We start from the raw sequence: 14,701 nt of genomic DNA, 5'->3' as shown, positions 1-14,701 counted from the left end.
GACACCCTTGCCTCATTTAATGTATGCTGGTTCTATAAATATGCAAATGAGCCCCGCCTCCACTCACTCACTCACTCACTCAGAGATCCACTCGTTGACGATCACACGTTGATCTGATTGTTTACAAGGTAGTTTGTGACGTCAGAAAAAACAGCGATTTCAAAGCGTTTTTTTGAGACTGTCTTTGGTTCACTACAGTTTTAAGGAGAAAATACTCAGCAATGCTGTCGACTTATGAATTTACACATGGTTTGTCTTAAAGCATATTAAAAACATCGCATAGACATATAAACAACATTAAAAGCTGGATTTACACCACAGGGTGACTGTAAAACTATAGTTTGATGTTCGTTAGTTATTATCCTTGGTATAAGTGGGCCATAAGGTGCGTTGACGCCATGTTGTAATTATCGCAATTATGAGATTTCAACTTGTAAAAAGCATTCACGTCCTCGTATGGCGTGAACGCAGCAATAATTCACAAGTATTTGGGTCAACAGACTAAACTAAATAAAAAAACAAGATGCCTGAGCAGTTGAGTATTTTGTTGCTGAATTTAATAGAAACATTATAAACATACACATCAGACATAGTAGACATATAGACATAGTTGTTTTCCCCTGCAAAAAGTGCACGTGTTTAGCAAAGTGACACCAGTTTAGCACCAGTTTATGGAGACAACATCAGAGAAACCTTGAAAAGGTCCTTTTAGGCACCTAATGAACATGAGAAACGAAATACAAAACGTCCCAGTTTCATGACATCAGTCCAATGATGGAGTTTATTTCCCAGAAACTGAATCTCAGATGGACAGAATCTCCTTCATGGGGAAATCGGTAAAGTCTGGAAATTGTCAAACTGTTTGTGGATTCTGAACTGAGATCAAATTCACTAATCACAACGCTGATCTCAGAGCAGCTGCCAATCACTATAGTTGTGTCCCAAATGATACACTCAGTTTGAACACATACACTATTTATACTACAAAACGTCATAGAATAGTGCATAAGTACATGAATTGGGACGCACCTATAAACTTGTTTTTTATACATATTATTATTTTGATTATTCTCATTACAGACCATGACTTTACTAAGAATATATTTTGATCCACAGAAAAAAGAAACCACATGATGTTAAGAGAATGATGACAAAATGTTTGTGGAAATGGAAATACAAAGAAATTTGGATTCTTAGTGTTCTCTGACGCGGTTTAAACTCTAGCACCTTTAAAGACCTTTTACAAAGTCTTGTTTTATCTAATTTCTCTACTAGAACAGGTTTTCCTGCTTGAATGTTGATAATTTTCCTCATATTCTCCATTGTTGCAGATCCTCTCTTCCCAGTCTGTCAGTAACGCTCTGTTTACCTCCTGTCTCTATAAAGCCCCTCCTTCTGAAAAGCACACTGTGCTCTGATTGGTCGGCTGGATCAGTGTGCTGTGATTGGTCGAGCGCTTCGAGTGTGTTTGGGAAATGCCCCGCCCCTTACCATAACCACCAATTTAACACACTACTAACCAACTCAACCAGGCCCCGCCCCTTTATTCTGCGCATTAATTATTTAAAAGAGGAATATTGTGATGTGTTCGTTCCCGGAAAAAACTCAAGACTACATGGAGGCATTTCAGGAGTTCAGAAACACTGACACTGATATGAGAAGAACTGGAGCTTTTTCATGGTCAAACAGCAACACTACACACTAAAGAAAGATGGAAAAAGCAGAATAGGTGCGGTTTAATATGTAAATCATGTCACATGTAAGGGAGTCGTCAGTGTCCTAGCCTGTAGAATATCGAGGTGGTCATATCCTGATTCACTGATCACAGGGAATGAGGGAAGAGAAAGGGGTTTAGAGTTAAAAGTCCTGCTCATTGTTAGTCGACAGGCTGCTCAGCAGCTCAAATCAAACACTGTACAAGTCTTTATGCCTTTCAAGGCAAGTGTTGTTACGCGTATCATAATTTCTCCAAAATGAGGTGAGAGACAACAGCAGAGTGTTCAATTGAAAAGCTAAACCCACGAAGCAATAGCCGTGATTTCAACGTCTAGTTTAACTATAGACCTGATAAAGTGCGGCTGTGGGTAACACACTTCTTGCCAAAAATAACCTTGAATTTGGTTACATGTTGTTTTGCCAAAATAACTTGTGAGATTAATGATATTCCATCATGTACGCAAAGTTAACAGTTTGGTACAGGTGTTTAGTTTAATTTCTTCACTCTTTGTTATCTAATTGATGACTAGTCTATTCTTGGGCGATGATTTAGGCATCTATAAAATTTTCACAGCCCAAATTTTGCCTTGTTTTAGCCTAGACGTGTTGGCTGTGTTTGGGCCGCTATTATACGCCTTTTAAACACTTGCTGAGAAGGATCACACACACAAACATCCTCTTGATCTCCACCTGACTGCTATTTCCCCACCTAGACTTTAGGAGCCACCAGATGTCCGTTGAATGTGATGTAGACGTCCACGTCGTCGCTGTAAATGGCGTTGTCGCGCTCACGCTTGTAGAGTCGCACCCACACCTCGTCGTTGAGCTCGAGTGCTAGCATGACGCTCTGGCTTTGCATGATGGACCGTTCGCTGGGCTGTGCGTACAGGATCACCTGCTGACGATCGTTCAGCATCAGATGCAGGTACGTCTCCTTGAAGTTCCAGGTGTGAATGTTGACGTTAAAGAAATAGACTCCTGGGACGAAGCAGTAGAACTTCCCTTTGAACATGTTGAAATGTTCGCCCAGGTTTACGAAGACGGTGTCGAAGATCAAGGCCTGGTAGTAGTCTGCGCTGTGCAGAGCTTTGCGTCGGCCCACGGAGAAGGACGACTGCTGGGTTTTGCAGGGGTCTCCGGGGGTCCCAGTGTCTCCTTTACTGCCTTTGGGCCCCGAAACACCTGTGAATCCTGGGGGTCCGTCCACTCCAGCTTTACCAGGGGTCCCTCGGTCTCCACGATCCCCCTTTTCACCTGTCAACAACCAATCAACAAGCACATTTACATGCACACTGTTATGCTGATAACTCCCCATACTTGCAGACTTGGCCACTTAAACAAGGATCAAGTGTGCAAGACTGTTCTATGTCTGATAAACGACAAAGCTCAGTGCCCCTAGCGCAAACTAAATCCACACAGTCTCTAATACCGCATCGGAGAGTAGGGGTGTCGAAATTAATCGTTTCTACGATGCATCGCGATGCAGACGAGGACAATTTGGTATCGGTTCAGTAATAGACCATAACCGATTATAATATACTGACGCTTTTCTGACGTCATTTGTCACGTATTTGCTTTGTCACGGTAGCATACAATGGCAGAGGGAGGCGAGACGCGAGTGCGAGTAATTAAAAATGCCCCAACTACTTTAGAAGCTGGGCACATTTCAGCTTTTATGAACAACCTGGTAAGCACGACCTGGAGAAGAAATGCGCTGTGTGTAAATCATGTCACACACAAATAAATTATTCAGGGGGTAATATCAGTGCACCGTGATATCAGATTGAACTGAATCGATGATTATCGTAATTAATCGTAATCGAACCGAACCTTGAGACTAGTGTAGGTTTGACACACTCGCGGTCTTTTTGAAAACTTGGGCCAAATACAGGAAATATATAATGTAAGTAGACAAGTGGTCCAGAGCAGCAGGCATGTGTGGGTTTTGGGACAGGCCCTCATTTAAACGTTCTTCATATTATCAAAGTCTATAATACATTACCTACTTTTCTATTAAAGTATTATTGTTTATCTAATGTTATGGGTTCCTATTGAATTAACCTGTTGTCCTGTTACAAGTTTCTGCTTTTGTCTTCATTTTAGAGTATCTGCACACTTTTCAATGAGCTATGGTTTGTGCTTAATAATAATAATAATAATACATTTTATTTGAGGCGCCTTTCTAGGCACTCAAGGACACCGTACAGAAATGCAAAACATTTAAAAGCAGCAAAGCCAAAACAATAGAACATTAAAACAAGATAAATGCAAAATTTAAATCACAAGTGGTAGGCAGTTTTAAACAGATGCGTTTTGAGTTGTGATTTAAAATGAGAGAATGAATCGATTTTTCTAAGGTAAGGTGGTAAAGAGTTCCAGAGGCGGGGGCAGAGCGGCTGAATGCTCTGCTCGCCATTGTGGTGAGACGAGCAGGGGGGACGGACAGGTGTATGGAGGAAGAGGATCTAAGGGAGCGGGTGGAAGTTGGACCGTGCAGGAGATCAGATAGGTATGAAGGGGCAAGGTTGTGGATGGCCTTGAATGTGAACAGAAGGATTTTGAATTGGATACGGGACAGGACCGGGAGCCAGTGAAGCTGTTGGAGAAGGAGAGAGGACGATGGCTTGGTCGAGAGGTAGAGCTGGGTGTCATCGGCATAGCAGTGGAATTGAATATTAAATTTACGGAAGATATTGCCCAGGGGAAGGAGATAAATGATGAAAAGTAAGGACAGAGCCCTGGGGCACACCTGAAGTGACAGGGGAGGGAGAGGATTTAAAAGACTTAAGTTGAATGAACTGAGTACGGCCAGAGAGATAGGATGTGAACCAGTCAAACGGAGTGTGAGTGATGCCAATTGAGGATAACCGGTTGAGGAGAACAGAGTGACAGATGGTATCAAAGGCGGCAATCAGGTCAAGGAGGATGAGAATGGTAAGTAGTCCAGAATCAGCTGCCACGAGGAGGTCTTTGGTGATTTTAATAAGTGGTGTTTCAGTGCTATGAAGGGGACGGAAGCCAGACTGGAACTGTTCATACAGGTTATTATCAGAGAGATGAAGATGGAGTTGAGAGGCAACTGTTTTTTCAAGAAGTTTGGAAATGAATGGTAAATTGGATATAGGACGGAAGTTATTTAAGTTAGAGGGGTCTGCGCCAAGTTTTTTCAAAATTGGGGTAATGGCGGCTGTTTTGAATGATGAAGGAACAGTTCCAGTGGTGAGAGAGGAATGGATGATAGCAGAGATGAGGGGAACCAGGGAGGGAAGGCAGGCTTTAACAAGTTGGGATCAAGTTGACAGGTGGAAGGCTGTCAACTTGATCAAATGGGATCAAGTCGACAGGTGGAAGGCTTCTAATTTCCTGATGAGTTCTATAATTTCTGAGGTAGTGGGAAGCTGGAAGGAGGAGAATGGATGTATGAATGGGTGAGAGTAGGCAGAGGTGCTGAAGTGAGGAGTAGATCCAAGGTGCTGGTGGATGTTTTTAATTTTTTCAGTGAAAAATGAAATGAGAGAGTTGCAGAAAGATGTTGTGTACAGGTGATGGGGGAGAAAGTCCTTGGGTTGGGTGATATTGTTAAGTAGGGAGAACAATGACTTGGAGTTTTCTTTATTTTCAGTGATTATACTTGAATAGTAGGGGGTTTTGGTTTTAGAAATAGGGTCCTTGTAACTTAAGATGTGGTTATTGTACATTTCTTTGTGAATAGTGAGACCAGTTTTCTTGTAGAGACGTTCAAGTTGCCGACCTTTGGCTTTCATGAGACGAAGGTCAGGGGTGAACCAAGGGGCGGAGACAGAAAAGGACACAGATCTATTTTTTAATGGCGCAAGGGAATTAAGAATGTTAAGGAGTCCAATGTTGTAGTGAGAGACCAGAGCATCGGGGGTGGATAGGTTGTGAGTATCAGGAAAACAGAAGGAGTAAATACTTGAAGAGAGAGTGGCAAGATTAATGTTCTTTATATTCCGAAATGAAATAAGACAGGATATTTTAGAAAAGGAGAGAGTGAGTTTCAATGTAAATGAGAGGAGAAAATGGTCAGATATGGGGACTTCAACGGCTGTAAGGTCAGAAGGGGTGATACCAGAACAACAGATTAAATCCAGAGTATGTCCTTTGTTGTGTGTTGGGAAAGTAGTAAATTGTCGGCATCCAAAACTTTCTAAGCAGGAGGTGAAGTCTTTAGTAAGAGGCAGATTGACATTGTCCATGTGGATATTAAAATCGCCCAGCAGTAATATATTTGGTGAGAGGGAAGATAAGTGAGTGAGAAAATCAGTAAAATCATTTAAAAATTCACTCTTTAGTTTAGGAGGGCGGTAAACAGTTGCAATTATGGTTGGGATGGGACAAGATAACTTGCAGACAGCAGATTCAAATGTGCTGTAGACAGGTGCAGACACCGGCGAGATTTTCAACTTCTCGCGATACATTATCGCGATACCCCCCCTCGGCCGGAGCCGCGGGGTTTACAGATGTAAACAAACCCACTAGGAGTGGATTCATTGAGCTGGGAAAAGTCATTCGGCTGTTGCCATGTCTGGGTTAAACAGAGAAAGTCTAGCTTACGGTCGGAGATGAGGTCCTGGATGAGATGTCCCTTGCCTATCAATGAGCGGATGTTGAGCAGGGCGAAGTTGAGTGCGGTGTTGTCACAGCTGGTGGTGGTGGTAGCCGACAGAGCTAGGCGGGCTAACACGCTCTGGTCGACAGCCAGGTTGGTGATGCGTGGTGGGCGACGAGAGCTGGACCATATAGTCTTTATAACTGTAGAGCTGTTGTGTTGAAAATTCCGGCGGGACCCTCGGTGGATATATCTCGGACGAGGCTGGAACGCGATGTCCGGATGAAGATGGAGAGCCTCAGGCGCAGGTCCAGGCAGGTGAGGGCGCAGCCGGAGCAGGTCAGCGGAGCAGGCAGTAGAAAGAGCCAAACACAGACAAACAAGATCTATGTCCTAGCTGCCCACATTATAGATACAAGATGTGGCTCAGACCAGAACGGTGGGTTAACTGTGAAGGCTCAGACAACAGTAGTGCAGTAAAATCCAAAAAAAGTTATGACGCCGTTATGAAGATGAGTCCGACAGTTATAAGATACAAGTTTTACCGGCGAGCAGCGGCACCAATTTGCGCCAGCATTCACTCGCACTCGAACACCACGGCGAAACAAGCCTCAGGCGCATCTGCTTGTCGACAGATGTTTCTAACCACCACTTAAATTACCCCTTATTCAGCTCAAAGGAAATAAACCGTGATCACATGACTTCAGAGCGACCAATGGAAACAGGCCTCTTGTGGTTGTTTTCAGGAATCTCTGTGAATGGAAATGGATTGACCACTACCAATCTGTGTCCACTGCGAGTTGAGAGTGAACATTATCCAAAGAACAAGTAAACAAAAGTCTAGTTTATTCTCTTTTGGGATCTTTTTTTGTTCCTCTAAAGCAGCAGAACAAAACTGAGTCAGAGCAGGGAAAAACAAATGCCAAGAATAAACTGCTACTCAACAATCATTGGGTATAATTAGGACAGTTAAAAAGACAAATGGAAAAAACACATCCCATATGTTTATATGGCAAGTGACCATAAAACTCTACAGTATTTCAGCACAAATTCATCTCTCACTTTGTAGAATCCACAAAATCGAAAATATTAATAACATTTTAGTTTGAACAATACATTGATTCACCAGTGAAAATGTAAAATCAGGGATCTCCATCTAAGCTTTCTCTGCTGAAGATTTACAGTAATTATTGGTCACATTCATATTTAACCTTAACTGTCACCTTCCCACAGATCGGACGTTTGCCATATTATATTAAAAACAATAATATATTAGTAAAAACCTAAATTAATATTGACAAAGTATAAGTCATTTGAAAGCTTACAATCTTTTCATATTTCATATTTGGTGAATGTTTTTTTTAAAATGAAATACGGAGGAGCAGTAATTTATCAATTTGCAACAAGAATATTTCATACTCATTAGGCGTGTTCAGGCCTTTATTTTGAATTATCAATGAACATTAAAAATCATGATTAGTAGAAACCTCAGTTTTTTTTCATGCCAAGAGTTCAAAAGATAACACCAATTAATTTTTATGAGAAAAAAAGGTAAAAAGCATTTCTTGTAGAGTTTAAATTTGCAGCATCTGAAATCACGTACTTCCCTAACATACTTATAGTAGGCGAAAAACAGTATGTGACAAAAGTAGGCAAAAAGTATCCTGATGACCTACTACTTCCGGTGCTGATTCTGAAGTGTGCATACGATGAACACTTCACCATCCCATGCAACTGACGCCATAAGTCACATGATCATGAAAACATTGGCGAATGTAGTATGGATTTCAATAGGTGTCTTCGGCTCTTACCTTTAAGAATGGTCATGTTAATGATGGTGTGGATCTCCGGCGTCTGATTGGCTGTGGGGTTGAGGGGCGGGTCTAAGTGATCGCAGCAGCGACGGCAGTATCTGGGCGTCGGCCTGGAGGGGGGAGGGACAGACGCCACGAGGGGCAGGAGCAGAAACACACCCAACATCACGACACCTGCATAGGAAGGGTACTGGTCAGTGTTGCCAGACGTACGATAATTATGAATTTGTACGATAATTTTGACCTCTGTACAATGTACGATCAATAGTGAAGAAAATCCCATAATGTACGATAATTTCAGAATTTTTGACACTTCAAATGATGGTTGTTGTAATCATAGGGCTTCAATACTCATTGATCTACACTGAACAAAATTATGAACGCAACACTTTTGTTTTTGCCCCCATTTTTCATGAGCTGAACTCAAAGATCTAAGACTTTTTCTATGTACACAAAAGGCCTATTTCTCTCAAATATTGTTCACAAATCTGTCTGAATTTGTGTTAGTGAGCACTTCTCCTTTCCAAAGTAATCCATCCACCTCACAGGTGTGGCATATCAAGCTACTGATTAAACAGCATGACTATCGCACAGGTGTGCCTTAGGCTGGCCACAATAAAAGGCCATTCTAATATGTGCAGTTTTACTGTATTGGGGGGCTCGGGGGGGGGGGGGGGGGGGCAGTAAGTATCTGGTATGAGCACCATTTGCCTCACGCAGTGCAACACATGTCCTTCGCCTAGAGTTGATCAGGTTGTTGATTGTGGCCTGTGGAGTGTTAGTCCACTCCTCTTCGAAGGCTGTGCGAAGTTACTAGATATTGGCAGGAACTGGAACACGCTGTCGTATACGCCGATCCAGAGCATCCCAAACCTGCTCAATGGGTGACATGTCCGGTGAGTATGCTGGCCACGCAAGAACTAGGATGTTTTCAGCATCCAGGAATTGTGTACAGATCCTCCAATATGGGGCCGTGCATTGTCATGCTGCAATATGACATGATGGTCGTGGATGAATGGCACAACAGTGGGCCTCAGGATCTCGTCACGGTATCTCTGTGCATTCAAAATGGCATCAATAAAATGCACCTGTGTTCGTTGACCATAACATAAGCCTGCCCATACCATAACCCCACCGCCACCATGGGCCACTTAATCCACAACCCTGACATGAGCAAACCGCTCACCCACATGAACCCATACACGCTGTCTGACTAAACTAACATAAACATAAACAAACGTGACGTGACTTTACTAGAGTGCCGAAATGTGAACATATCCACGTTGCTATGATGAACAGATGCCTTTCTTATGCCTTATTAAAAAATGCTTGCTGTTTTCTCAATTTTGTTGTGTTTATTTTGTTATCAAGAGGAAAGCGTGCAGCTAATATTTGCGGCGGCGTCAGATGTTCGATAACAGTATATCGCTGCTCACCTATTTCGAACTATGTGTTTACCCTCAAACTATGTTTACCCTAAATGAAGAATGAAAAGAGCTTTATTTGAAGTATATCGGGGCCCACACGACGACGGTGTACTAAAAACAGGAGATAACGTTGCAAAAGCAATTACCGTTCTCACGGATCTGCAAATACGACTAAAAACGCTGTATTCTGCTGCCAGCACTTTGTAAAGAGGAACCCCAGGCCTATAGACTGAGCTCGTATATGCATGCGCACTTTTTCACAAATGTATGTTTTTGTTGTTTACACAGAGACGGTTAAGGTATCGTTTTCAAAACCTTGCATTTTGAAACCCGTTTTCAAAAGTTTGCGTTTTCAGACCCGTTGTTGTGTAAATGAACGGCCAAAAAGCATAAAACGTTTTCCGTTTTTAGTTGAAAATGGTGTTGTGTAAACACCTTAAACTGCAGTCTGTTCACAGAAGGATCTTCAATCACATCCATAAATATGCCACCAGTCTAATAATTATTAATGATCCCTTTTTGAATAATAAAACATCATGACATATAAAAAAAAACATATGTGAGAGATGTTCCCATCATGCAACAGGAGCCTGAGGTTGAATGTGTGTCTGTAATAAACAAGCTTATAAAAGTGACATTTACGGATCTCGTTTTTGAGCCTCTTTCTCTCTCTCTCTCTCTCTCTCTCTCTTTCTCTCTCTCTCTCTCTCTGTCCCTCTCTCTCCCTCTCTCTCTCTCTCTCTCTCTCTCTTTCTCTCTCTCTCTCTGTCCCTCTCTCTCCCTCTCTCTCTCTCACCCTCTCTCTCTTTCTCTCTCTCTCTCTCTCTCTCTCTATCTCTCTCTCTCTCTCAATTCAATTCAATTCAATTCAGAAAGCTTTATTGGCATGACAAAAAAAATACATTTTGTATTGCCAAAGCATCAAAACAACATAGAAAATGATTTAGAACATTTAGTACACAAAAATAATAATACTGATATCATAAAACAATAACAATAAAATAAACAAATATTAATAAATAAAATAAAAGATTTAGAAATCATCTATATAAACCCCCCCCAAAAAAATAAAAAAAAAAATAAAAAAATACACAAAAGCAACCGATATTGAACATTATATACATGTGTGTAGGTCTTAGGCTGTGAGTGTGTGTTTATTGGGTGTTTGCTGGTTTCTGGTCGTCCCTCAGGATGTGGCAAGATGCTACAAATTTTGCAGCTATATTTGAGCATTTGGCTTCTTCGCCAAGGATGAAACAGAGTTTTTGGGTTGGGTTACAGGTGTTAAATTGGGGAAATATGTTATTAATTTTGGGGTAATAGTGGTCTCTGATATGTTTATATTTTGGGCATTCTGTGAGGAAGTGCAGCTCGGTCTCCGTCACTCCCAGGATGCAGTGCGAGCAGAGTCTGTCCTCACGGGAGAGCCAGGTCTGTCTGCGGCGGCCCGTCTCTATGGCCAGACTTTGCTCGCTGAGTCTGTACATCGTCAGTGTTTTCCTGAGTCTCACATCACTCACTGTGCTCAGGTAGTTCGCAACAGTGTATTCTCGATTTAGTGCCAAATAACATTCCAGTTTGTGTTGGTTTTTAATGGTGTTTGTCCAATGGGTGATGTACTTGTCTTGTTCTGTGGTGATAATTTGTGCGGGCCGAATGTGTGTGAGTGTGTGTGTGTGCTGAGGTGAGCTGATCTCTGCAGGAGAGAGCTCAGTCAGTCTCAGCACCAGCTGACACAGGGGACTCCTCGTTACGCTCAGCTCTTGGTGTTTTAGGGCTTTGTAATGGTATGTGTTGGGGTCGCTTGTTTTTAGGTGTTTCCAGAATTTGATGGCTCTTTTTTGGATGTTTAGAAGGAGAGGGTATTGGCCTAATTCTGCCCTGCATCCGTTGTTTGGTGTTTTTCTTTGGACTTTGAGTATTCGTTTACAGAAATCTAAATGTAGAGTTTCAATCGGATGTTTTTCCCAATTTAAAAAATCAAATTTGATAGAAGGACCCCACACTTCACTGCCATATAAAACAATTGGTTCAATTATTGATTTGAAAAGTTTGAGCCAAATTTGGATTGGGATGTCAATTTTGATTGATCTTTTTATGGCATAGAAAGCCCTTTGAGCTTTTTCTTTGAGTTCATTCACAGCCAAAGTAAAGTTGCCAGTTGGAGTTATTTTCAGGCCGAGGTAAGTGTATGTTTTTGTGCTCTCAATGGTTCTGTGTGATAGTGTGAATGTGTGTGTTGGTCCCTGAGGTCTGGAGCGTTTCTGGAACATCATGACTCTAGTTTTCTGGAGGTTGACGGTCAGGGCCCAGGACTGACAGTAATCCTCCAGCAGATCCAGGCTGTCCTGAAGCCCCTCTTTAGTGGGCGACAGGAGAACCAGGTCATCTGCGTATAGAAGACACTTGATCTCTGTGTCGTGTAGAGTGAGACCTTGAAAGGGAGCATGTTCTAACGTATCGGCTAATTGGTTGATGTAAATGTTGAAGAGGGTGGGGCTTAAACTGCAGCCCTGTCTCACTCCGCGCCCCTGGGGGAAAAACTCGGTTCTTTGGTTTCCAATTTTGACAGCGCATTGGCTGGCTGTGTACATCGATTTGATCAAATCATAGAATTTCCCCCCTATTCCACTGTCGATAAGTTTTAGGTATAGTCCTTCGTGCCAGATTGAATCAAAGGCTTTCTTGAAATCAATGAAACAAGCAAAAATGTGTCCTTTGTTTTCATGTACATATTTGTCAATTAGTGTTTGTAGTGTAAAAATATGATCGGATGTGCGACATTTTGGAAGAAAGCCGATTTGGCATTTACTCAAGGCATTGTGCTTCATAAGGAAGTCTAAAAGTCTGGAGTTTAAGACGCTGCAGAGAACCTTCCCCAGGTTACTGTTCACACAGATGCCTCGGTAGTTGTTGGGGTCTAATTTGTCTCCGTTCTTGTGGATGGGGCTGATGAGGCCCTTGTTCCAGATCTCAGGGAAGAACCCTACACACAGAACATCATTGAACAGTTTCAGCATGGCCAGTTTGAAGCTTTGGTCTGTGTGTTTCAGCATCTCGTTCAGGATGCTGTCAACACCACAGGCTTTCTTGGGCTCAAGGACTCCTAATTTTTCTTCCAATTCTTTCATTGTTATGGGGAAATCTAAAGGGTTTTGATTTTCTTTAATTGATCTTTCCAAATTGTCTAGTTTATTAATTATTTCATTTTGTTCATAATTTTGAATTTCAGTTGGGCTGTATAAATCTTGGAAGTGTTTTTTCCACTTCTCCCCATCTTGAATCGCCAGAACTTCTTGATTTGGTTTGTATAACAATTTCCATTTATCCCAAAATTTGTGTGAGTTTATAGATTTTTCAATTTCTTCAAACTGGTTTTGCAGAAACTGTGCTTTTTTCCGCCGGAGTGTGGCTTTATATTGTTTTAGTGCCTCACAGTAAAGAAGGCGGAGGTCCGGATTATCTGGTTGTCTGTGTTTTTGATTTGATAAATTTCTGAGGTTTTTTCTCAGAGCCTTACAGTCCAAATCAAACCATTTGTCTGTATCTAAATATTTTTTCTTTGGTTTAACAATGGACAAATTACTTTTTTGTGCTGTTTTGTAGAATATGTTGTTTAGATCTTGTACTTCCTGATTGATGCCGAATTGATTTTTTGGGTATTCCTGTATTTGGAATGAATGTATGAGGGATTGTATTTCTGAAGATTCAACAGCAGTGCTGTAATTAGTGCCACTGTTTTCAATCCATTTGAAAGACATTAATTTGCTCATTTGATACGGGGTCCTAATTGGTTTGGGTGATGTTTCAGATTGCTTTAAATAGAGGATGATTTGGCTGTGGTCTGAGAAAGGTTTGAGGGGTTTGACTGTGAATGCTCTCAAAGAGGAAAGGTCTAGATCTGTGATGGCATAATCTACAGTGCTGTTACCAAGAGCTGAGCTGTAGGTGTATCGGCCGAGCGAGTCTCCTCGCAGTCTTCCGTTGACGATGTACAGAGCCAGTCCTCTGCAGAGCTGCAGGAGCTGCCGTCCGTGAGCGTTCACGGTTTGATCGCAGTTTTGTCTGCTGGGGTAAGAAGGGTACAGGTCGTTATTGCCTGTGATGAATCTGGTCCCGTGCGATTCTATGAAATCGAATTCTGCTCCTGTTCTAGCGTTTAAATCACCCATAAGCAGCACATTTCCCTGGGCCTGGAAATGGCTGATTTCTCTTTCTATATTTTGGAAAGTTTCCTCTTGGAAATATGGAGACTCGGGGGGTGGAATGTAAATTGTACAAAGGAAAACAGGCTTAGATGCTGAAATCATTCCTTTTTGTATCTTAAGCCACAGGTGGTGCTGTTCTCTTTTGATTAATTCTATGGCCAGTTCAGATTTGATCCATATTATCATCCCTCCCGAGTCTCTCCCTTGTGTGACTGACGTGAGTTTGACTGATGGTAATATTATTTCTCTGTATCCTGAGGGACAGCCAGTGAACGCATCTCCTCTACACCAGGTTTCCTGTAAGACGATGACATCTAGGTCTTGGAGTTCTTTCATAAAATCAGAATTTCTACTTTTTAGGCCAAAGACTGAGGAGTTTAGACCTTGAATATTCCACGTAGAAAAACTAAGTGATTTCATCATAAACTTTTAAAATAATGTGTATGGTATGTTTGCTATTTTGAGAAAAGAGAAATGATGTAAAATTACAATAGATTAAAATAAAACAATGAATGATGGAAGTAAAGTTATTATAGGAACTCAAAACATTAACAATTCCATATTAAATGTACATTAATACCACAGACTTAGGTAGGTGAGGTTTTTTTTTTTTTTTTTTTTTTTTTTTTTTTTACCACTGTCCACTGTGTGTTAGTAGGTGAGAGCAGATGATACTCAGCATGTGTTGGATGTCGTGGAGCTCAGCGTTGGCTCGGTCTGCTCCTCCGTTGACAGCTTGGGCGTAGCTCGGTCTGCCGGGCCGGGCCGGGAACTGTTGTGGACGGGCTTCGGCTGCTGGAGCTGTCGGGCTGTTGTAGGACGGTCTCGGTCTGTAGGGATCCTGTCTGGGTGCTGTAGCTCGGTGTAGTGCTATGGGTGGTGCTCCGCTCGGGGCTCTAGATGAGCTGTGGGCTGGGATGTAGTTTGCTGGAGTGTGTCTCGATGGATTGGCTGGGTTAGGGCTGG

At 42.0% G+C, this 14,701-nt stretch overlaps 1 protein-coding gene across 1 annotated transcript; it reads right to left on the bottom strand.

Moving 5' to 3' along the window:
• Positions 1–540: 540 nt before the first annotated feature.
• On the bottom strand, positions 541–8,299 carry c1qtnf6b (C1q and TNF related 6b). Its single transcript, XM_077196830.1, has 2 exons — positions 8,098–8,299; positions 541–2,970 (listed from the first exon to the last, which is right to left on the bottom strand). The coding sequence occupies exons 1-2, from the start codon at positions 8,264–8,266 to the stop codon at positions 2,426–2,428; spliced, it is 714 nt and encodes a 237-aa protein (XP_077052945.1). The 5' UTR covers positions 8,267–8,299; the 3' UTR covers positions 541–2,425.
• Positions 8,300–14,701: the final 6,402 nt, after the last annotated feature.

The sequence above is a fragment of the Siphateles boraxobius genome, unplaced genomic scaffold, assembly GCF_051911475.1.
Source record: "Siphateles boraxobius isolate OS27281-9 unplaced genomic scaffold, OSU_SipBor_1 36, whole genome shotgun sequence".
NCBI classification, from domain to species: domain Eukaryota; kingdom Metazoa; phylum Chordata; class Actinopteri; order Cypriniformes; family Leuciscidae; genus Siphateles; species Siphateles boraxobius.
Note: the sequence above shows the minus strand (reverse complement) of the source record. Positions and strands in the feature narration are given on the sequence as shown.

Coding starts and splice junctions, on each gene's coding strand:
- c1qtnf6b (XM_077196830.1), bottom strand. CDS start 8,266: ATGTTGGGTGTGTTTCTGCTCCTGCCCCTCGTGGCGTCTGTCCCTCCC. Junction 2,971..8,097: donor TAACATGACCATTCTTAAAG/GTAAGAGCCGAA, acceptor GGTTGTTGACAG/GTGAAAAGGGGGATCGTGGA.